Source organism: Anser cygnoides, chromosome 10 (assembly GCF_040182565.1).
Source record: "Anser cygnoides isolate HZ-2024a breed goose chromosome 10, Taihu_goose_T2T_genome, whole genome shotgun sequence".
Classification (NCBI taxonomy): Eukaryota; Metazoa; Chordata; class Aves; order Anseriformes; family Anatidae; genus Anser; species Anser cygnoides.
Window position 1 is genome coordinate 3,586,115 of NC_089882.1, and position 24,806 is coordinate 3,610,920.

The 24,806-nt window shown below is 49.6% G+C and overlaps 1 protein-coding gene across 7 annotated transcripts in view; it reads right to left on the reverse strand.

Annotated features, from left to right (window-relative positions):
* The window catches only part of GRM7 (glutamate metabotropic receptor 7), a 268,824-nt gene extending 245,808 nt beyond the window's left edge, over positions 1-23,016 (reverse strand). For 2 of the 7 annotated variants that reach the window (XM_048070519.2, XM_067002827.1), the window contains exon 1: positions 22,360-23,016. In XM_048070519.2, the coding sequence (XP_047926476.2) occupies positions 22,360-22,926 (567 nt within the window). In that variant the 5' untranslated portion in view covers positions 22,927-23,016. The remainder of the gene's footprint in view (positions 1-22,359) is intronic. The other 5 variants (XM_048070501.2, XM_013182341.3, XM_048070497.2 and 2 more) reach the window with 4 other exon arrangements.
* Between the last annotated feature and the right edge of the window lie 1,790 nt (positions 23,017-24,806).

Genomic DNA, 24,806 nt, shown 5'->3' on the forward strand with positions numbered 1-24,806 from the left:
TGTGTTCCTCGGAGGGTTGGCGTGGTCATGCCAGGAGCCTCCTGCCTGCCCAGACCCACCAAAACCAGCACCACCATGCCCCACAGCCCACACGAACAATTCCCACCGATCCCCAAAAGCCCCCACACAATAAGGTTATTGAGGCGCAATGCAGAAAAAGCCCTAACATGCCAAATACTGCTGGAGCAGAGCAGCGATCTGTCCACCAGCCTCCCAGCTCTAGTCTGGGTACACCCAAGCCTCAAACAGTCCCACGTGGGAGCACAGATTCCTTTTATTTCCCTGCAGTATCACCTCCAGCAGGTAACACACTGGCACGACTGATCAGTGAATTAAACGCCCGGTGCAGAGTGCTTGGTGGAGATGAAAGATGCTTTCTCACTTCAAACTTAGTAAATCAGTACAAATACTGGCCTCTTATTAAAGGTCTTAGATAAGTGATATGCATTCATGTACCCTCCTTTTATTCAGATTATTTTTCTAATATTTCCCACCATATTTTCTCTTCCAGTTACCTCTAGCTACAGTTAGAGTGCTGCAGTTTGCACGCTGAGCAAAACACCGGACGGCTGAACTCAAGAGAATGGGCACTCGTAACAAAAAATGCAGTTCTGCTATTCAAGCAATATCAGAAGCTGCCGTCCATATTTTGTTGTTATACGAGGTGACCAGATCACAAATCAAAACCCAGCAGAGGAGTCTGACATTTAGTGGTTTCGCTGGCATTTGCGTCAGACCGAAGGGGCTGACCCAAACTCATGGACTTCAGTCTATCTAAACACAAGCCTGGACTCAATTCATCAGCCAGCTACCCCTTCCCGTCTGATTAAAAGACTGCTTCAAACAGAGGCAGCAACACAGATCCATACTGAGGAACACATGACCTCTTTATAAGTCTGATTTACCCTAGGCAGCTTCAGCGCAGAACAACAGTAAGGTACTAATACAAAATAAAGAGCATAATAGGCAGATACAGTCAAATCCAAGCCGAGGAGTCCAATCCCTTTCTTTTCATAGTTTGTTCTGACATCTGAACCAGCATCTCAGGGCTGCTGTCTACTACTGAAGCCCACTGAACATTACAGCCCTATTTTCCTGATAACATGTGGTATTGAATTATTAGTGAATTAATAACAGAAAGCGAGCATTTCTTTTTTTAACATATTTGTTGTAGCTATTTAATCAGTTATATTTGTCTTAGAAATTACTTTTAGTTGGGTGTACACGTGCAATCAAGGAATTGCAAAAGTTTACGTTGCAGGGCACAAAGAGCACACATCTGTTAGGTAGCTGGCCCATTCGGCTACAAGTACAGATCTGTTTACGTGGGCTGCACAAGGGCTTACAATCAACTCAGACCGGCACAAAGTTATTCAAAGATGAGTCAGAGAGAAAAACAGTGCCCAATAGATTAAATCAGCCATTGTGGAGCCCAATCTGTTCAAAACCCATTGACACAACTGTCTGAGAAGGCTGCCAAAGCGGCAGATGTTGCTAAAGCTTCCCCGACGCAGCAGCTGGACGGCACGCTGGCTGTTTCACCAAAGAGCAGCAGGAACACGAGGAGCACCGCAGTGCTGAGGCAGGGCCCTGCTCCTCGCCTCGCGCAGCATGGTCCTGCAGGGGGGCACAGGTAGCTCCAGGTACAGGTACGGGGCTGCTGCAAACTCTTCTGCCAGCGAGCACCAACATCGGCTTTGCTATTGGGGTGCGTTGCATTCTGCACCTTTTCCTACTGAAAACCAGTACCTGAACCAAACGGCTGACCTGGAACTACCTCGCCAAGCACCATCTTCTACACTGCAGGGGAACATGATTTAAAAAAAATAATAATAAAAAAGAAGCAGTCCCCCTGATCTGAAGAGCACAGCTGTTCACTACCAGATCTCCAAGCACGTGGGGCAGGTGGGGGAATCCAGTCACCATTTATTTTTTTCCCCCATGAAATGGGAAAAAAAAGCTAAAGAACAAATAAAGGAGCTTTGTTTGACACATCCTACTCTCCTCATGATACTGGTTGGTAGGAAGAGAACGGACTGTGACGATAAGTTTTGTCACGATGAGGAACAACACACCGCCTAGCAGACACCATTACTCAGACGTACCACGGGCTGTAGGGCACCCCACAGCACCCAGATACTGCGGCGAGCACAAGGTGGGAAGTCCAGCAACCTGGGACTGGTGCCCAGGCTTGCTCCAGGGAAATCATAATTTCTGATTTGTGTATCTGTGAAAACAGATTAAATTGTGCTTAGTCATTTTCAAAAGCAATTGGAGAAATGACCCAGAAATTGGTTGGAAAACATTACATATATTCATCATTGCTTCTTCTACTGCACATGGAGAAAAAAGTCACCATAAAAAGATTAATGTCTCCCTCTTTTTCTCCTTCACCTCCTAATGTGAATTTCTTCCACATTTCAAGACATTAGTACTGTTTTGCAGAGTTAAAAAAAATAAACACATCAGCAATTCTCCTGCTGTAATCTGGAAGACAGTAAAAAGATCTAGGACTTGCCCACACCGCAAAAATTAATTCAGATACTAATTCTGGGAATTCAGAACTGAAATCACCTCAATTCAGCCTTTTGTACGAACACTTACTCATAATAAGGCTGAAGTAGGCTTAATCCACTTCCCGTGTGAATTGAACTGAACCAAACCGCAGTCAGTTCGGAAGGAGCCTCGTGCACCAAGATGGGACGCTCATCCCAGAACCTGAGCCTGGTTTCCTTTACTCCTGCTCTCAACACAAGGAGCAAACACGGGGTTGGGTCCCAGACCCACTGGCATGGGACATTTGCACTTCGAGGGGAAACGTGCCTGCGGACAGGTAGCAGCAGCCTTGTGGAGAAGGATGTTTCACCTGGAAGTCTACAGGACTGTTTTTTTGTTGTTGTTGATTTTTTTTTTTTTAAACACAACAGTCAGAAGAAACTCAGCCAGGACACCAAGTTAATCCAAACAAAAACAGCAGAGAAAACATGGAATATCCAACTCACTTCATTTCAACAGTTCTTCACTTGATTATATTTCTAGACAGAAAGACCCAGTAGGAGCAGATCTAATACGAACAGCATTTTGTGATGATTTATGTTAACTGAGATCTAATGGTAATTTTAGACTTGTGAAGTTAGCTCTGAAACCTGAGAGATTCACAAAATCTTACAGCTGAGGCTGTCTGTATACAGAGAGTACTGCCTTCTTGGGAAGCCAGGGAAGCCTCGAGTCTCTAGAAAACATTTAGCCACGCTCGTCTTCAAAGTGGATAAACAGAGATCCCTAAGAGAACGTTTTAGTAAGCTCTCCTTATTGAAATGGACTGCTGGGGAGAAAGGTTGGAAAAAAGGAAAAAAATGGCAGAAGTCTGGCTATGGGATGTGGAGAGCAAGTATGGGCAGCAGGGCTGGAGAAGGAGCCCGTGTGTCTGAGCACAGGGACAGGGGATGAATAAGAGATGCAGATCGGAGCAGGGTGAGCTCAGGCGGGCATCCCAACCATGGGACCAGCAGGCCACAGTCCCACATTGGCAGGAAGAGTTTCTGAAGCCATTTGCTCCTTATTTTCCCCTCCTGCACGCATAAATCACCTTGATCCTGTGCGTTACATAATGACAAGCCTTCTCCACCAGCCTCTGACACCAATGGTTATTTAAAACGCTTTTAAGTATAGTCCTTTGATTTGTATGTTAGTATTCACTAGGCAGAAAAAATAGGCCAAAAGTAGGATTTGCTCTAATGCAGTCTCATCTTCTTGTTTATTTCTTACTGTTTCCTCCCTGTGTAACTATGTAGGTCAAACAGATCAAATTAATTTCAGTGCCTCTGCCTGAACACCGCTAACATGTAGGTTAAACAGCATTGACGCGAGCTCTCTGAGCGGGAATACGGCAGCATTAGCTCCCTGAGCTGGAATAAGTTTGACCCATTTATTAAACTTCAGTTTCACAGCCAACATTTCCTAATCTGCTTATTCATACCTGATCTTGTCAAAACTCCCCGTGCTAACCCCAGGCCTCCTGCTCCCCAGGCCGGCAGCGCACAGCAGCCGGGAGCAGCAGCAGAGCTGCAACGCACAAGGAAACACCGCTGCACGCTGGCGCGGCCTCTGAGGCCACGGCTGTCATGGGCCAAGCTGGAATGTGCCCCTTCACTGTGGGACTGATTTGCAACGAGATTTGGATAATTTACTCCTAGAGGCAAAGTATCTGCAAGAGTCTCCTTAAAGCTGCCCAGCCAAAAGCATCGCTGGCAGAGACGCCCAGCAGCTGGGGCGCGCCGCGTCCGCTGGCTGCCTCTGAACGCTGCCAGCCCAAAACTCAGCTGGCACCAGCAGCCCAAAGCCCTTTCCTCATGCACCTGGCTAAGAAAATGAACGTTCCAGGAAACAATAGCCCGGTACCATTTCTTAAGCAAGCATAACGGTTTAACAATTTAAGTCAGACCCACCTTGGAGATAAAACCCCCTGAAACCCTCATGGCTGCAGTTCCCTGCCTGCCCCTGATGCCCTGGCATGCAGGATGCCCGGTCCAACCAGCCTGCACACAGGGCTCCCGCCAGCTCTCCCTCCTTTCCCCACGGCAGCTGGGTGCTCAGAAACCCAGCATGGAGCAGGTGAGGAGGAGCCATCCCTCAGGGACCGTGTGCCCAACTCCCCTGCGCAAGCAGCCCCCGAAGTGGGAGGAGAGCAAACAGCCAGCAGCACAGCCACAGCCCAGGTGTTCCCTCTGCATTCATCACCCCTGTGCGCCTCCAAAAGCACACAGCAGGTTTCACATGTGTCCCTTCCTCACCAGGGCCGTGCCCCCCGCCCGCTGCCAGACCCACGCACGGCTCCCCTCCAGGCAGGCTGCAAAGCCATCACGTATCACGCACAGTTCGATCCTGCTCTTCTCAATGAGCACAGATTTATCTGAATTATGGTGTCATTTGCAGAAAACAAAGATATTATTACGAAATGCAGTTTTGGAGCAGAAAGGCCTGTTGTGGTTGAGTGAGAACTCATGACCCGATAGGACTCTGAATTCAACAGCCTGCTTGTAGACAAAACATCCGAGCATCGTTCTTGATCAATTGTAATTTCAAGTCATTTTACCTTATTTATGGGTGACTGTGAAGACGCTTGAGCTAGCAAAATAATTCATGTTTGTTTGCACAGACAAAGCCAAATTTAATAACACAGCCATTTTTAAAATAAATAAAGTTATGCAGTACAAAAAGCACACTCAAAGCCATTCTTTCTAGAAAGATCACAGCACAAACTCCAAAGTGCTGCTTTTCTCCCTCTCCAGCAAGAACCTTCCCTGAGGTGTACGTGATCACCTCATGCTCCAGCAAAAAAAAAAGACCCAGTACATACACTTCTGCTGCAAGCCGGGAGGTTTCTCCTGAGAGCGTAGATCCATTAATACCAAAGCTCCCACTCAACAAGCCCCCAAACAAGCCCCCAAGAAGTTCCAAAACACCTCACAAAAAGACAAATAAATACAGTTATGGAATCCAAGCCTCCTCTCCAGTTCTGGGCCACACAACGCACACAGCTGCAGGCCGTCAGAGGCACACGGTGCCAGGCAGGAGATACTGGGCAGAACCGGGGGCTCAGACACATCACAAGGGAGGAGTTTCATTTGGGAACTCCCAGCCTCTTGCTTTAAGAGCATGGAAACACCTCTGGAGAGGAAAACTAAAGACCCTTTTCCCCAAGATTACCTCAAATCTGCTTGGATTATCAGTCCTCTGCCGCTAATCACGTCCTCGCCCCAAGCTGGTCCCTCCGCAGGTGTCCTCCTGCCGCTGTCCCTCCCCACACGGCCACCCCCCTCCCATTTCTTACCTTCCTCATTTCCTCCCAGCTGAGCCCACCTGTATCCCTTTTGCCTTAATTCACCTCCATCTACCACCTGCCTCAGCCCTGCTCCCCCCTGGCACATGCAGTATTGCTGGTTTGGGCACGATTCCTTTCTTTTCCTTTTCTAAAAGGAATGGCACTACCTTTTTCCTCTCTTGATATTTTGACCCCTATCCATTTTATACCTGATTTTAACAGTAAGCAGCAGCAGGTGCTTAAGATCCATCCTTTTACCCACTATTAATATTTATTACCGGGTTTGCTGTCAGCACTTTCACCTGCCTGGCAAAACAAAATCTTGACATGCTGGGAAAACAAATACGAGTTGTCACAGCCCCGCGTTCCTCCACAGGGAGGGCTTTGGCCTGAGAGACGCCAGGAGCACGTGAAGGGTGCCAAGGGAAGCCGTGTGTGACTATCGAGCCCTGGACACAAGGAGGAAGGAGAAGAACTCACGTCCCAGGGGAGACGGCTCCCTTCTCCCCACGGCCCACACGGGGAAGGACGATTTTGTGGCTTACATTAGCCAAGTTCACTGCACGGCTCTCACAGATTGTCTTAAACGATCAGAGGCAATTCACTTAATCTGTTATGCCTCTCAGTTCTCCATCTGCAAGAGGGAGATAATACATCTCTCCTCCAAAGCCTTTGTTTTTTCTGCTTAGACGGTAAATTCTTTAGAGCGGGGACTGTCTCATTGTACATTTAAACAAAGCCTTGAAGAATGGTTTAGGTTAGGGTCTTTCAAGTCTGTGATAAACCCCCCAACAACCCCACCCACAGAAACCCGAACGAACTGGCACCACACCAGAATTCTGCCTCTGCCTGTCAGGAGTAAACAGCACCCAGATGCTTTGCTTACCTTCCCTACGGCCCTCGACATTGCTGTAGGAATTATTTTTGTGTTTTCTTTTGACTACGTAAAAACCAAATGATGACAATGTTGAAAGCATATATATATACACACATATATATATGAACCTTCTACATTTTATGTGTTCTGAATTTAATTTTGCCCCAAAACGCTCTTGGGGGAATCACGTAGTTATTTTAATAGTCCTAATTTTAAATCCATTAAAATGTATTTATGCACCTTTAGATCAAACTCATTCAGGCATTTACACCACAGTAATGAATTGTATGACAGCAATGTATACACAGAAAGGAATCCTTTCCTTTTGTAGAGCATGCATTAACACTGATTTATATATTCAATAGTTAAGTTCATTGGCATGCATAGAGTCAAGGGATCTTTGTTAAACTAGGGCATTTGATGGTGACTATTTGAGAAGATACACATTGAGAAAGTCTTTCCTATTTTCATGTCAGGAAATTAGAAATATTATAATGAATTCCAATTTTTCACATCTTTCATCAAAGCCTTTGAAAAAGGTCAGTATTTAAACACGTTATTTTAAAATGCCTACTGCAATTTGCCTTTCCGTGGTAATTACAAGGAAAGATCCCATAGCATAACACCAAAACAATCCTGGGGGACTCTTCTGAGTCCTGATTGTCAACAAATTTCAGCATCCAAGGGAAAAAAAAAAGATGTATTTCATAGGCATAATGAGTATGATGGTCACAGTAAACATTATATAAAGTACTTACATTTCATGCTTTCTCTGAACTGGGAGCTCCCTAAAGCCTGGGGTAGTCTAAATATGCTGATATTTATTTATTTATTTATTTATATGTTTTCAAACTGGTCCTCTATGTATATTTTTTAAGACAAAACTATTTAAAAACTATTTGTTAAATTTGACCCAAATTTTGAACAGGTTACACCTTGCTGTCACCTTTGCATACTTATTTATTTATTTATTTATTTTGCTGTGGCAACTCCCAGCTGTAAGAGCTCACTCAGATCCCCAAGCCTTTAATCTCTTTATTACTTATTCAGATTCTGTCCTGGCCCCAAGAAATCAGGAGCTGTTGCCATCCCAGGGACGTATGAATAATACTGACTTCACGCAGAACAGCAGTCAGCATCCCTTCTCCAGTGCAGTGCTTTCTCTGGCTCCCTGACGCCCCAGCTGAGCTGCAAAAAAAAACTCTTTTTGAATCATCTCTTCCCATGCCCCTATTGAAGGACTTCATCCCTGCCAGGGTGCCCTTAGCAGCTTCTGAGAGTTTGCAGGAGGGTTTCTTTGGGTTACTGGGAAATAACAGCGCCTGCAAAATTACCTACCAGATACTCCAACTGCAGTTGGGTTCCATCCTCACTTATTACAGTTGCAAAAAACCTTGCTATCTGGTTCATATAAAGTAACAGAACTGCACTTCCAGTGATTGTAACTAAATGCAGTTAACCTTAAAAAGTCACTTTTACAAACAGACTGAATTTATCTAGATTTAAATTTTAGTTCTTGTACAAAGACTTAAGAACAGGTTCCTCCCCATTATTCAATTTAACAATAATAATAAAAACCTCCATGACAACTATAACAAAAAGACTCTGATAAAGCCTGAAACCTTTTTGATAATGAAACATACAATTTCCCTGTTTGAAGCATCATTCCCCAGAGAACATTTAAAAAAAAAAAAAAAAAGACATAGAAGAACTGTCGTTTTAAAGCTGCTAATGTAAAGAGCTGCGTACGTGAACAGTCCGTGTAAAAAATAGACTTTCAGAAAAGCTAGAGAAAAAATAGTGGGTGGGAGAGACGAGACAACTTAAATGCAGTGTCTCATTAGGACAATTACAGGAGTCAATAAAAACTGGCAAAATTGAAAAAGATTCAGTAGGCTGCTCAGTTCAATTTCCATTTAATTCAGAGACAGATAGGTCAACTACAGCCAGTAGTCATCTCGTTTGGTTCCCGTGGTGCAGAGGACACAGCAGTACTGGTAACCACCTCTTTTCTCTTGGCATCCAAGCATACCTTATGTTGGATCGTGACAGCTATTCACCATCTCATTGCTTTTTTAAATAAGTCTATAATCACACATCTATACTGTAGTTCTAACAACATTAATTAAGAGCAGATAAACTGTCATATAAGAAACAGTAACGTGCATTAATTAAGGTTAGTCCTACCCTGACTCAATTCAGTTCTAAATCTTCCAAGTTTTTTCATCAATACCTTTTCATTATAATGCCAGAGAGGAATTAATGCACTGAGAGAATGTCAACTATTTGAAGAGGATCAAGCACTTGGGATGCCAAAATAACCATCAGAAGCACTAGATTAATACATTAAGTACAAGTGAGATAGTCAAAAAGTGCAAGAGCATCAATGCAGTAGGTCACACGGCTGCACTACTGAGAGCACTGGTGGGAATCATGGGAATTAGACTCATGAGTTCAATTTAATATACCACATGATTATAATTTTTTACCATGTAAGATTTAAATCAAGTTAAAATAGCTTTTGGTACTAGTGAGTACTTTTAAATTGGAAAGCATGAGACCTCTATGTTTTTAACATGCCTCCCTTCACTTGTCAAAGCACCAGAATCACCTGAATCAATGTTCAACAACTCTTTATAAATATATGTATATATTTTCAAGCATAGGTGCTTTCCTGTACTGGAAAGTCTTGAGAAATGCCCTGCACATCTAACAGCCCGTTTACAGCACTGTAATCTTACTGCAGTCGGCATTGTATCTGCATGACTTTACAGTGATCCCAGTGATCCTTCCCTGGGCTTACACCAAATAAGCTCATCTGCCAGACTCAGGAGCCGGGTCATGTACTACGTTTTGAATTCAGATGTTATCTGAACAGATTTCAGATTTCATATGAAGCACGTTTCTACAACATAAATAGCCCTACAGAGCAGCCAAGTCTCCACGGTCGATTCCCCCATCACCTCCTGGAGCAGCAGCACCCGGCCTTGCAGCAGCGAGCCCAAGCTGAACAAGGAGAAGCTGAAGCCAGGAGAGTTCTTTGCCTGAATTAGGAATAAAAATACATTTGATATGGGGAGACATATCAGAGCAGCAGCTTTGTTCCCACCTGCAGCTCGCTGCCCTGGCTGAGCTCACAGCCCTCCGTCCCGAGCACAGCTCAAGGCCATTAGGACCAATTCCCATCTGTCTGAGTGCTATGTACCTTCAAGTCCATTTTCTCCCTGGCTTCTATTTTTAAAATTGCTACAGCTTATAAGAGTATTTTGTTCTGTGCCGTGACAGGCTGTCATTTGGTCTGAACACGTCCCTTCCCTGTGCTAAGAATCCCTCAGTAACCGTGCAGACACGTTCCCCACAGGCCGCACCCAGAAGGCGCGCTGTAGGTCCTGAGGAGAGGCGCTGGGCCCACCCAGGCCCCGCGTCACCTCCTGCCCCGGTGTCACAGGGGAACAACACAGGCCGAGAGGAAATGCTCCCAGTGCAGGAGGGACAAAGAATCCCTACGTTGCCTGCTGGTCAAAGCCAACACGGATTTAGCCATCCCAAAGCCAACCAAAGGACGGCCCTGCAAACACAGGCCGCAGAAAAAGTGTTACAGAAAGAGCGGGTGTGCTAAGAGAGCTGACCACAACCATGGGGCCTAGCTCACTGTAACTCCAATTGTCACTGTCTAAACGCTGCAAAAGACCGACAACCAGTTACAAACGATGTCTTGTGAAGCTTCATGGTAACAGTCAATGTGGTGATTTGGTTTTCCAGCACAGGCTGGGATAAAAAGAAAAGGGGAGGCACTGGACGTGCGCTTTATTTCCACCTCCCACCGGCACGGCCCCAGCCGCAGCATTGTTAATTTGTCTTCATGGAGCACATTAAACAAAATTCTCCATCAACAACTATGACAAAAAGATTCATGAGCAGCAGAAACACGATTCAATTGAGAAAGATTGTGTTTTCTCCTAGCTGTGTGTTTAAACTAAACCTCATTATTTTGTTATTTTTAATATGTGCCGTATTTATTATAATTTAAGTGACGAGATTTAACACGCTGTACAAAAACAGTGGGAAAGACAAAGAGAACAGTTTGCCCGTTTTGCTAGCTCAATGATACCTTTATAATGGCATAAGAAAAAACTTCCTTTTATAAACCCAATAGCATCTTATCTAAAATTCACCCTGGAGATTAAGATCTACTGTCAGACCAATTTTCCATGCTGCTTAGGAGCTGAGAGAGGAACAGTGGAGGAAGGGAAGAGGTAGAAACACACACGTTTATTGCTTTAAAAAAAATGATTTGAAAAACTAGCAAAAGGAGAAGCAAAGCAATATGTATAAATAAAACATTGCGTAAAAATGTATATAATAATTTGCTGCATGGAGGTTCCACAAATCAGCTAGTTTGCCCCATGGAACAGCTAATATTTTTGATAAATTGTTACAACTTTTTTCATAGTTTAAAGCCTGAATGATATAACTTAGCTGACTTGCTGCTGCAGCATTTACTTGCTTACTACCATGCAAACACGTCCTATTACCCTTAAGAAGAGTCCCAAATCTGCTTCCAAACCAAGCTGCCGTGCAATGGCCAAGGGCCCTGCTCTAATTCCCCATGTGACATTTCCACCGTGCCTGATAAGTTTCCAGCAGGGCTCAACTGCTGAGTTGTGATAATCAGGGAAGAGTCACTGCATGCTTAAATATAAAGTGCAGGGTGACAGCACAGCGCAGATGAACGCCCAGAAACAAATATGGGGTTTATTTCACAAGCGTGCACTTATCATAAACCTAGCAATAGAATGCCCATTTTAATAAACAATTATCTCACTAACAGATGGATTTCTTAAGAGAACAGTAGATGTTTTGCTCACCTCAAGCAGGACATTTTACAGAAGGGTTATCAGCCTCATTCCTCCGTGCTTTTGTGCTTAGAAGTATTTATTTCCTTCTGAAATAAGATTCTTTCTGAGAAAATAAGCATGGGGTTTGGAGGCTTTTTTAATAACAATTGGATTCTCTAGCGAAGTACATTTATCACAGGTGGGAAAAGCTGTTTTTTGAAATTTCTGTCATTGCTTCATAGATGTAATGCCCTCCAGCTTACTGTGGCACAACCCCCCTGAAGATGGGAAGACACACTGCCATGGGCTTCATCCCTCCACACGCTGGGCATGCTGAGCTCTGCAGCATCCCTGGCCAGCCCGCACAGCATGGAGGGAGTCAGGCCCTTTCTGCATTTCCACTCGTCTCATTTAGCTAACAAAGTGAAAACAAGCTGTAACTCCCTGAGGGCTGATGCCATCGTGGCTGTTGGAAGCAGATGGAAAATTAAATTTTTGTCAGCCTCAAGAAAGCCACGCAGCACACAAATCTCTTTACCTGTGCCACTAACGCTACTCTACAGGAAATATCTTCAAGTACGGGAACAGGTGTGGAGCTCCCATTGCTGAGGAATCAAAACATGGAAATATCCTTTCCTTATTTTGAAAAGCCTTCACTATAACAATGGCACACACCCCTTAAAAAGACAATTCCTTTACTTTGCTAATAGTGTGGTATTTTCTACATTGCTTTCAGAGAGAAAAACAAAAAACAAACAAGACAAAAAGTCGTTTAATTATTTTTTATTGTCAGTATCACTTCTATGCATTCAAATACTACATCAAAATTACCTTGTGTAAAAAAATAAAGACATCTCTATTAGTTCTGGATTTTATTTACATAAAAATTACAACTTCCAGACAATTTTGCATTGACAGTTTCCCTTTAGCTTTTTATTTGTTCCTACCATGTTTATTGCACAGAGATACTTAGAAACCACCACACGCATTGCTCTCCCAGAATGAAGCTCCATACAGTGAAAAGGGGATTTGCTACAAAACTTGTATCCTAGTCAAGCTTTCTTTGGCAACAGCAGAACTTTTAATACGAACTTGGCTGCGTTTATCTCAAGAAGTCTAAAAATAGGCCTGTCTTCAAAAAGAAAGCCTTTCACAAAAATAACGCATCATAAACTTACAACAAAAGTGAATTTGTGTAAATCTTAGAAGCATGTTGGTAGCTCAGCCAGCAGTGGTGGTGATCGCCGCGTGTGCAAGCGGTGCACCCATGGTGGCCGCGCTGCAGCTGGTTCAGCACGGCTGTGCCACTGGTGCACGACTGGCGCCTCCGTATCCCACATTTGCATTTCGTCCATGATCTCGTATTAAGGAGCTCATTCGCTGTTGTTGCTGGAGATACAAAACTGCTGCAGTTTTGAAGGCCTGAATTCTCCTTTCTCATGGAAGAAAATTTCCTGTTGTCCCCCTCCCCCCTTTTTTTGTATACAACACGCCAATAGCTAGAGATGAAAATTCTGCAGAGATGTGAACTCCTCCAGTGTCGCCAAGTGCTGCACTATATTTACAAAGGAACTGCACTCAGCTTGTACTGTGTGCAAAAATACCATGCATATAATTATGAGGCTGAATTTAATGACATTGAAACAAATCTCCATTCTGATGAATGCATAATTACTGTTATTAAAATATTTATGAAATAATAAATTTATTAGAAAACCTTCTTCATATGAGCTTGCAGAATATTACTCTACACAAGTCTAAAATTGCAGCAGAGAAAACAAATTTGCAAGGCACTGAACCCAAGCATTCCCATCCCAGATGATGTAGGCATGAAAGTTTCCTGAGGTTCCTCTTCAGAGCTTGACGATCCTGAATGGAGACAATTGGAAATTTATTATTTGCTTCATTTGCAAATCTGTCAGCTCTTTAAACAAAGGCTATTGTGGAAGCATAGCTCTTGTGGAGTTTTTGTTTAGTTGTTTTGTTGGTGGTGGTTTAAGCACAAGCAGTCTAGACTGGAAATGCATTACTGAAATGACACTGAGCTGAAAAGAGCCACCAGTACTCATCCAGACCATTGGACATTTAGGCTAAATCTAAAGCCTGAATGAGACAGAGGTAGAGTTTCCCAGGTCCCAGCTGAGTATATGTTAATCTTGTGGATAAATCTCTCATTAAAGTGGTCGAAGTCTGCTTTTTGCTACCTAACTCCAAGCAGAAGAGCAAGCAGAAATCTTGCTTTAGGAAGGGACCTCATACCCCTCGAGCCTCATACCCTGCTGTGAAAGTACAGTCAAAACAAAGCCAGGAAACTTTTCAAAGATAAAATCTGCCTATTAAGAAAAAAAATTAAAAAATCCATGGAGGCTGTAGAATTGTCCTCACTATGTGTTTGTAGAAGGTGAGCCAGGTACCCGCTAGGACAGGCTGATCCGATCCACCCCCACCAGTGGGGCCCCGTGACTTGGGGACACCGCCAGCACGGGAGCCGGTGGCAGGAGGCGAGGGGACAGCCCCTGCCCCAGGAAAACAGGAGGGGGCACAGGAGGGGCCGCAGCAGGGGGCGAGGGGACAGCAGCTGCCCCAAGGGGACAGCCGAGCACCCGTGGCTCCCACCTTACTTCTGCAGGGCCCACATGAGCTCCTATAGCTAAATGCACGTGTGGACATGGTGCAGCTCTTACCCAGTGCAAAGGGGCTGACACCTCTCCATGCACACAGCGGGCAAAATCCAGTCGGAAAGGTGTGAGCACTACAGACTACCAAATTCTCATAGTCCAGATTTAGTACGGAATTCCATCCCCACCCCACTTCAATTTCTGGGGCTTTACATAGTTCCCTAATATCCCTGATGCACCAGTTTTTAGTGAATGGCTTTGATACTATGGACTGGTCTCTGCTGGTTTTTGTTTTAGGAGGTCTCCTGGACCAGGATAAAGGGAAGCTTGAAGCTGCCCAAGGGGATCGGATGGATCCCTGCCCAGCTGCCACCCCACCGACATCAGCCAGTGCTGGGTGGACTCCTCAAAGAAAGCACTGGAAATTTGTGCTAAGATAAGTACGTGTCTCCATCCTCTGCAATCTTCAGATTTATAGTCCCATTTATTTATTGGCACTCTTCTAAGAAAGGTTAGGATTAGGGCCTTCATGTAAGATAGTAATAAACGGCTGCTATAAAAATCACACGCGGGGATGTGTAGTCACTTTTACACCATCGCTTCTCTACCTGAAATTCGGTTTATGAACAAAGGGGATGACTTTTCCAGCTAACCCTGGAAAGCCTCTGTAACAGCACTACAATCAACTTCTTTGTGCTCCCAGTGACAAGCAGTGCTTAAAGCTGGAGCCTCCTCGCCTTCAGCCCCGCAGCACGGAGAGCGGAGCTGCAGGGCTGGCAGTGCTCTGCACGCTGACCACGGGCATCCCGGGCAGCTCCGCGTGGCTAAGCCCTGCCATCGGGGACACAAGTGTGAAACCTCTTACGAAGGAAGTGGAGACGCGGGTTTGTACCAAGCCATCCGAGGAGAACCTGGATCACAGTCATTTTTCAGCACATATCTACAGCTTAAGGCTTTGGCTTTGTCAGCAGTTGTTATACCCACAAGCAAAAAGGCAAAAGCAGTTGTAAAAGAGTAAAAGCAAGATCTAAGGGCGTATCTACAGCATGCAGTGGAGCAAAGGGACCACACCAAAGCCAGGTCCAGATTATCTTGCTTTTGAACTGGAAGCAAGAAAGAAGCTCCAGCAAGGCTGGGGAAAGACCTGAGGCTTCTGCTGGTGGGAGGAGAGGGATTGCTGCTCCTGCAGAGCATCCTTCTTCCAGGTCACCATCCCACCCGCACCAGCTGCACACAAACCAACCCCTCAGGGCTTCCCCCCTTTCCATCACGGGTTCTGCTCATCCTCCCACCACTGTCCTGCAGGAACAGCCAGGCCTGAGCACAACCTGATGCGTTGCTGAACGTCTTGGAGGTGGCTCTGTGTTACTGGAACGCATCTTTCTCCATTAAATCACCCATCCATGATTCTTCTGAACCTCACACCATAATAACATGAGACAGGCAGAACCAGAAAGCTGAGCAGCCAAGTGACACGGCTGTCTGCACGCTGACAGCAGCAGTCAGTGGAAGCCCAGGCGCGCTCCATCCCACCCTCGCCTACCATGACCCGGCACGAGTGCTGCCTCTCCCCTTCCCACCCCGGCATCATTCCTGAGCAAGATATTGAAAGATGGGTCACTTGTGTTTACAGAATATCAAAAAAATACACAGATATATATCTATAAGTATATAAAATGACATATCAATACATATATAAATGGATATATGAATACCTACATACACAAGCATGTTCACATACATTAAAGCAGAGCCATCATCAAAACGGACAGAAGTCTTACAGCATTTAACACTACTCTAGCTGTCCTCCCCACCTCCCCAGGTCAGGCTATCCTTTGCACAAAAAGGGAGCTATTTGATGTGCCCTGCATGTGAGAAGACGGAGCCTGTGCCGCGCGGGCGCTCAGAGGCAGGTCTCCCACGCCTGCTTCCTCCTCCCACTCAGACCAGAGGCCAGGTAGTCTGAGCGCTGCACATCTCCGCACAAGCAGAAAGGCAATCTCTAATTAGGAGCACTTCACGGGGGTTTGGGAACGCTTGCCAGGTTCATTTAAAAACACTCCAAAGTGCAGCACTGGCCTGCATTACCACGTCAGCTGAAGAATAAGAGGATATATGCCCTGCAACACTCGCATCCATTCAGCATGCTAATGCCTCTCCCGAACATCCCAAATGACACAGCAAAAGCATCACTTATCTCAATACGAACCAAATGACATTAGAGGGAAGTTGGGCAATGCTGCTGGAGCTGGAGTTGGTCTGGAGGTGTAAGCGCAGCTGCCGGGTGGTGCTGCTGGAAGCGCCCGACCCAGCAGAGCAGTGCCCATCGCCATCACCCTGCTGCCAGCTGTGCTCAGGGTGCAACGCCCTGCACCCCGACACGGGGTTTGGGTGTGCGCCGCACCTCTAAATGGTTTTGTCACCCGAGGCAGTGCCGTGGGAGCTCCACCAGCCCGAGTGACAGTGGCCTGGGCCACGGCAGGGCTACCACGCTTTAGTGGCCCATGATGGGACCACGCTTTGCTCTCAGCTCTGCTGGTGGTGAATCAGAACAGCTCTGCTGCCCTTAGCAGAAGGGGTTTTAGGACCTTGAGAATCATCGGTAACAAGGCAGGCTTTGAGAAATACAGATTTTTCTTCAGAATTCTCTCTGCCTGGATGCCTACTCCACCACACTAATGACCTGACTATATTGGATACCATGCTCTCAAACAGCCTTAATTACGTGCTTCAGATCTTCCAATATTATGATAAAATTCATCACAGTCCTATGTCTGGGACAGTCATCATTGTCACTCATTGAGATTAATTTGAATATCACTATAAATAGAAGTAACAACATCTGATATTATGATGCACAGTACTGTGTTGGAGGGTTTTAATGCCTCCAAGCAAAACTCATTTAATAGAATAAAATACGGAATATAGTACGTGTAGTTTTACAGTATTAGTGTTATGAGATTCAAAACCAGATCAATATTCCTTTCATAAAAATTAATGCCTTGAGATGATCCCGCCATTTGTCATCCCAAAGAGGTCACCTCTTCTCATTTCAGGAGCGAGCTGGGAATTGCACAGTGTACTTGCTGCTACACGCTTTCGCCACCCGGGCGGACGCGTTCCAGCACCCCCCGTGCTGCGCCCCGCAGCACCCCCAGTTATCTGCCACCCCCCTGCTCACACCCGCTCCTCCTGCTGGCTCTGCGTGGGTGAGCGCTGCTCTCCTGGCAGCAGCCGTCTTCTTCCAAATGTCTCCTTGAAGCCCTTTCTACCTGAAGGCTACAGAGAGGCACTTGAAACTGGATTAAGAGCTGAGATTACTGCTAATATTGAACTTTGTCTTGTCAAGAACACGGATTTTACCATGTTTCCCCTCTCCCCCCAGAAAGATATATATATATATATATATATTCACAGCACCTCCAACATACCACTAGAAGCTCCTCATGGAAACACACGAGTTCTTGGCACAAGAATTTTCCTTTCCTTTGGAATATAATTAGCACCTAGAGAAAAATATTGCTAAAGCATCTTGGGTTTCTTCCCAAAGGCCAGGGATGAGCCGAGAGCCCCCACGGGAGGTAACCGCCGTGAATTACACTGGGCACTGGAATCGTCTCCGTAAGGGCAGCAGGAGGGGCTCCACGGGAACCTCTGGCTTTGCAAATGCTCACTTTTGGGCCTACATCACATATTCCAGTGGGAAGTTTGAACAAACGAGAGGGAGAAAACCATTAGTTTGCAAATACGTCTGCTGTGGTGTGGAGGACTTTATAGGATCTGGTCGGAGGAGCAGCTTAAAAACAACCCCTTCAACCATCCCTGAAATGACAGCAGCACACGTTCTCTGGAGTGATCCTCACACAGCCCTCACTATCATCCCCTCAACCGCACAGCAAATCCACCAGGAACAGGAACTGATGACTGCCAGAGCCAAATTTAATTCCCTCACGCCAGCAGCTGAGAGAGAGCCACGATCTCCGTCGATACGGGCGGCAGCAGCAGCTCAAACGCTGTAGCGCAGCCAGCCACAGCCTGTTGATGCAGCGTTTTGGCAAAGAGGAGATCCTAACTTAGATATTCTTGGAAAATGCACACCCTCTTCTACAAAAGAAAAAAAAAAGAAGCATCCAGCTCAGAGCTGCACTTCTATTCCTTTCCAAATAACCACATTTCTGCTGGCCTCATCGTGTCTCCAGCAGAAGGCAGGCACTGCAACCTCCATCTCTCATTCAGTGCTAAGGTACCCGCAGAAGGAGATACAGGCAAAAGCACCCAAGGGATAGAAGGGAGTTTCAATTTACACTTCCAATCTAGTTGTACGCCTTTATCCCACTCTGTTTTCTAAACAGTTCCCTGAAGGGGCTTGGCAATGCACCCTCGCAGGCCACAAGAACCATCACTGATACAAGGAAAAGGTTTTCAGACAGGAAGAGCTACTGCTGATTGACTATTTAAAATTATATCCACTGAGGACAGAAACCTGAAGCAGTAATTAGTTCATTATTGAAGGCTGTAATGAGAACGGAGTCCAAAAATGAGTTTTCCAGTAGAAAAACAGAAATGAGTGTGCTGATATTCCCCATATTGCATGGTTTTACTCATGGAAGATATGAAACAGATTAAGCATTTGGCTTTTTTTTTCCAGCACAGTTATTGAATTTCATGGATTTAAATTTGTACAGAAAATTATGACACTGAAGCAGCAACATTTTTTACAATGCAAAACTAGCAGCCTAAAAACCATACTGCCTTGAAATCCCTCTTGCATTTGGAAACAGCTTTCTAAATTGTTTCTGCTTTATTTTTAGAACAAATATTTAATTTACAATCTGCATACTATTTAGCAGCACACTCTAATAGAACTGTATTTTGAAAAAGTCGCCGTACTTGACACACTTGAATATTTATACACTTCCACCTCCCCGCTCCGGCGCACGCCGCGCTGTTACTCCTGTTGCATTAATGCTGCCCCCTGGGAGGGAGGCGCAGGACCCTCGTGCTCGGCAGCACGCCTCCACCACGCCGTCCTCTGCCCGAAGTTTGCAGCCTAACAACCATTTCCCAGCAATGCTCTGCAGCGTCCCAGAAAAATCCATGAAAATGCATCGCCTTCCACGCAGGAAAGGAAACGCAGCCTCCCGCACAGAGCTCACGCATTTTACGGCGGCGTGGCACACGTGCTGGGGTTCCCAGCCCAAAGGCAGAGCTCCCGGCCCCCTGCCCAGGGCTGTGGGTGGGCAGCATCACTGCCCCCCTGCCGGGGCACGGCTCCCACTCTGCTTCTGAAGAGGAGGAAATTAAATAACAGCGAGGTGCAAAAAGAAAGCACCCAGCCGGAGGCACCCCCAACTCCCTCCCTCCTGCAGGGAGCTCTCACCAAACCGCACAGCTGCCTTCAGGTGTGAGCCCAGCGCCCGGCTGCGCCCCGGGCCCCCTCGGTGCGGGTCTGGCTCGCAGGACCTTGGTGCCAGCTGGGATGTGCTGAGCATCCCAAGTAACCCAATTAAGGCCCACACCAAGTTTGTGGCAATACGAGACACTGAATTCAGGCTCAAACTCTTCCTCCTTCCGCTAAACCCTGTGCTTGCACAGGGCAGCTGTTCGTAGCTTTCATCAGCTGTAATTTTGGAAAAGAAATCCTCACGTACGTGGCCTTAGGAGATGTCCTGTTCTCCCCAGCAGCTCTGTGCCCACGGCAAACAGCTCGGCACATCCCCGTGCCTCAGAGGCAGAGCACTCTGACAAGTGCCCGCATCTCAGCATCCCCGGCAGCTTCGCCCCGGCACGAGGAGCACGGCAGGCACGCGGGCATCGCCGGGGCCAGCATCCCCCTGCTGCGGCAGCCGGGAGCTCAGCACCCTTCCAGCTCCCACAGCGCCAGGCAAAACCCCCCTGCCCCAGCGACTCTAACTGAAGGCACAATTCAGGGATACGTGGAGAGAGAGACGGAGGCAGGGGGAGGGACTTGTGGGCTTGTCCCTCTGCGATGAAAGGACAGCTAATGCAGATTCTTTGCATCTTTTTTTATCAAAGGAAAGCTTCCACAGAACTTCAAGCAGTAACGGCAGGGATTAATTCAGATCGGAGGACCTCAGCACGGCTTTCCCCTGCTGATACACCTGTTGGCGTTAGCTGCGGATGCCCCCAAAGCTCTGTGCTCTGTCAGGAGCAGGCAGGTGAGCGGCACGGCCGGTCACGGTACCCCAGTGTGCAGAGAGCAGGGCGAGCACCCCCCTGGGGACAGAGCCCACGAGCACTGGTGGCCGGCTGAGGACCCCCCCCGTGCTCTGCGTGGCTTATACACCTTTCTTCTCCCTGACTTTAAGGTAGAGTACCAAGTAATTCAACTCCCTTCCAAAACACTGTCAGAGAAATGTAAACACTAGTGAGTAAGATTTCTTTGCAGAGGCCTCCACAGATGGGAAGAGTATTCATCTAGGAGACGTCAGGGGAACGGCAGTTTGTGCATGAAAACACACGTCCAGGAGCCGTTCCCCCACCCCTCAGCGCGCTGCCACGGCCAGGAAACCTGCAGAGACCCTCGGGGAACACGCTGGTGGCAAAAGCTAACGCATCTTGGAAAGCATTTAGGTTAGCAAGTGTGCTGCCGATTTTCTTTCTAGCAGCTTACAGCTTCTTACTCCCCTTACAACATCACGTAGTTGCTTAATAGGCACAGTCCTCCTCTTACCTCAGAATATTTCCTTCCTTCTTATTTCTCTCTGGCTGGGACACGTTCTGAACTGGGTTTTGAAGGAGGGCAGGACAAGAGGGAACAGCTTTATGGCATGGAAAATGTGCTTAAAGGAGGCAGAACCAATCTGCAAAATATATATTCAGTAAATCTCTCCCAGGATGTACCAGTTCCTGCTTTCTGGGTGATTTGGATAAAAAGCAATTTGGAACAGATGCTTAGTCACAATATGTTAAAATGTTTGGATAGACATAAATACCACTACCCGCACAAACTGCCCGAACGCCTTGCTGTCTGCAAGCCCCATTACGTAAGTTCGGCGGCACCAAAGGTTTCGCAGGTGCTGTGGCTCTGTGGGGAAGGCTCCGAGGGTTTCCCCCCGGGGCGAGACCTCAGCGCGGTGCCCACCGTTCGCCGTTGCAGGCGTTCCGACGTGCCGGAGCTGCCTGGGCAGAGCAGCGCCCGGCGGAGCGGAGCCCGGGCACAGCCCGGGCACCGCTCGCACCCTGCGGGCTCCGGAAGGCGAGGGCCGGCGGCTCGGAGCCCCGGGGCGCTGCGAGCCGCGTCTCCACCTGGGGGGGGAGCGAGGGAAACCGAAGCGGGTCCGTCAGGAGCGCTCGGGAGGGCGGGCAGGACGCGGGGATGCGGCGTGCCGGGGGCTTCCACCGGACCCCCGCGGGTTTCCAGCTGGGAAAAGCGGGGCAGCGCTGCCCCCGCCGCCGAAGGGAGAGATGAAAAACACCCCCCCCGCACACGCAGCCCACCGCCTCCGCACGCCAAGGCGCAGGATAGGAAGCGAGCAACCCCCCGGCGCTCGGTGCAGCTGGGGGAGGCTCTGCCGCTGCCACCGCGCCCGCTGCCGGCGGCTCCCCGGGGCACGGCGAGCTGCGAGCTCCGAGGGGCAGCGGGGACCGGGGGGAGCCGCAGCGCCTCCGCCTCGCCCCCGGCCGGGGACCCGCGCCCCCCGCCCGCCCCCAGCCGGCCCCGGGGCGGCCGCGCTGCCCTCCCCGTCCGGCGGCGGTGGCCCCGGCCCCGCACGGCCGCGGGGCAGAGCGCCCTGCCCGGCCCCGAGGGGCGAGGGGGCGCCTGGCGGTGCCCGGCACAGCCCCGTGTCGGCCGGGGGCAGCCCCCCCCGGACCCCCGGACCCCCGACGGGGGCGGCTGCGGCGCCCCCCGCCCGCTCCGTGCCCCCGCCGCCGAGCCGTATTCTTCTCCAATGCAAAACCCAGCTCAGTCATCGCCTTGTTGTTTTTTTGTTTTTTTTTCCTCCCTCCTCTTCCTTCACGGCTTGCTTCTTGCAAATGGGGCGATAAATCCAGAGAGTGCCACGCACCGCCGGGAAGGGAGCGTGCCGAAACGGGGAGGGAAGGCTGGGAGGGAGGCGAGGAGAGGCGCCCCGCTCCGCTCCGCTCCGGGGGGAGCCGAGGGAAGCACCAGCAGGGGCCCGAGCGCAGCCCCGAGCCCGGCGGGCAGAGCCCCGCGGCCCGGCCCGGCAGCAGCCCTACCTGGAAGAGCCGGAGGATGTTGGCCACCATAATGGAGACGGAGCTCCCCGACGCCCCGATCACCCCGACGACTTTCTCCGGCTTGACGAAGACGGGCGGCTCCCCGTTGGTGCACCGCACGTCGGAGGTGTCCTTCTGGATGAGCGCCTGCACGAAGGTGAGGGACTGCTCCAGCGCGTAGGTGTCTCGGGAGCAGGTGTCCAGGATGCGAGCGCCCAGCGTGACGTTGGGCAGCAGGTCCGGGTCGCTGTTGATCTGGTCCAGGGCGTAGAGCATCGCCTCCAGCCTGTGGATGCCGTTCTCCTTCTTGATGTCCCCGCAGGGCACGCCCGGGGGCCCCTTGGCGTGGACGGGGAAGAGGCCGCCCAGGGTGATGTCCCCCTCCAGGCGGATGGAGTGCGGCGCGTACATCTCCTGCCCGCGGGCCGCCTCGGAGAGCAGCAACTCCAGCAGGCAGCAGGGCAACTTCAGCAGAGTCAGGAGCCGCAGGAGCCTGCCCAGGCGGACCATGGTGCCGGCGCCGCCGCCGCCGCCCGGGCGATGCCCCCCGCTCCCCTGCGCCTTCATCCGGCCCGGGGCGGCGGCGCGGGGTGCCCGGGGCTTGGGCCGGGGCCGGGGCCGGGCCGCTCCCCCCCTGCCTCCGCCGCGCCCGGCGGCCGCTCGGCACTGGGGAGCCGCCGCCGCGCCGCCACCGCTTTAAATGGTGGCCGGGCCGCGCCGCCGCCCGCCCCCTCCGCCGCCCCGCCCGCCGCCGCTGCGCAGGATGCGGCCGTGCCGCCCGAGAACGGGCCGGGGATGGCGGTGGGGACGGGGACGGGGACGGGGATGGGGACAGGGGATGGGGATGGGATGGGGATGGGGACGGGGACGGGGATGGGGATGGGGATGGGGGTGGGATAGGGATGGGGACGGGGATGGGGACGGGGACGGGGACAGGGGATGGGGATGGGATGGGGATGGGGACGGGGATGGGGATGGGATGGGGATAGAGATGGGGATGGGGTTGGGATGGGGGTGGGATGGGGATGGGGATAGGGATGGGGACGGGGACGGGGATAGGAATGGGATGGGGATGGGATAGGGATGGGATGGGGACGGGGACGGGGACGGGGATGGGGATGGGGATGGGGATGGAGATGGGGATGGGATGCTGATGGGGATGGAGATGGGGATGGGGATGGAGATGGAGATGGGGATGGGATGGGGATGGGGCTCAGGATGGAGCCGGGCGCCCGCGGCCGCTCAAGCGGCCCGGCCCCGGGGGAAGCGGGGGCAAACAGGTGGGGCGCAGCCGGGACGGGCAGCGCCGGGCAGCCCCGCTCCTCACTCCCCGCTCCCCACTCCCCGCTCCCCGCTCCCCGCTCCCCGCGGCCGCGCCTGGGAGCCGGGGTCGGGCGCGGGGGCCGCGGTGCGGAGCGCCCTTGGCCGGCGGGCAGGGGGCAGGCGGAGGGCGGGCAGCGGGCGGTTGGTGCTGCACGAGCACCGCGGGAGGTAGCGCTGCCGCTCATCGCATGGCCCCTAACTCAGCCCGGACCAGCAGCGCTCCAAGGGTGGTTGTGCAGCCTGCCTGGGCCAGCTGCAGCTCGGAAGTGTTTTATCTAATAGAGAGCTGTGCTGATTGCTGCGTTTCCAACAGGCTGTACTTCAGCGACGGCAGAGTAACACAGCTCTGATGGCCTCTACCTGTTGAGGCCCAGCCAAATTTTATTGCATGACCCAGAGCTGGTAGAGCATGACTGCTCTGGCGGGCACGAGTGAGGGGCTTTGCCAGTCAGGTCTTGACTTCAGATGGAGCTGGCTAGGGCTTTGCAAGATAATCATCATTCCAATAATCATTTAGGCATTTTAACACCTTAAAATCTCTCTCTTTTTTTCACTCGCTGTTTTTCAGCTTTTTTTTTCTTTTTTTTTTCTTTTTTTTATTTTCCCCTTGAACTGTGGTTCTCCGTGTCCATTTGTATTTGGCAGAAGTTACTACAACCAAGTTTTCCAAGGTGGTGCTATTCAGTTCCACCACGACCACAGCAGACGTGCCTATTCCTCAGTGAAAGAGGACAGTCCAGTGAAACTGGACAGCCATAGCAAGTTGGAGGACTTTGCAGCAGGGCCAGGACATAACAAGCATAAACACCAACAAAAGCAGCTGGAGTTCTCCACTAGAAATTATAATTCTGGGGCTCGGGACCAAAATGTAGCTTTTCCACAGACTGAAAACCTCAGAAGAGATTATTTCAGAGTAATTTGCATATGGTGCTCCAGCTTGTGCCATCGCTCAGGCCCTGTTGTTCATCGTTTCTATTCACCACTGGAGGAAAGCACAGCCACGATTTCCTGACCCCCCCTCCCCTGCCCACCATCCTCCCGCTGAGGGGCAGAGCTCACGTGCAGGATAGGGCACGCGGGTGCTGGGGGCTCGCGGGTGCTGGGCATTGGGCTGCTGCCTCCCC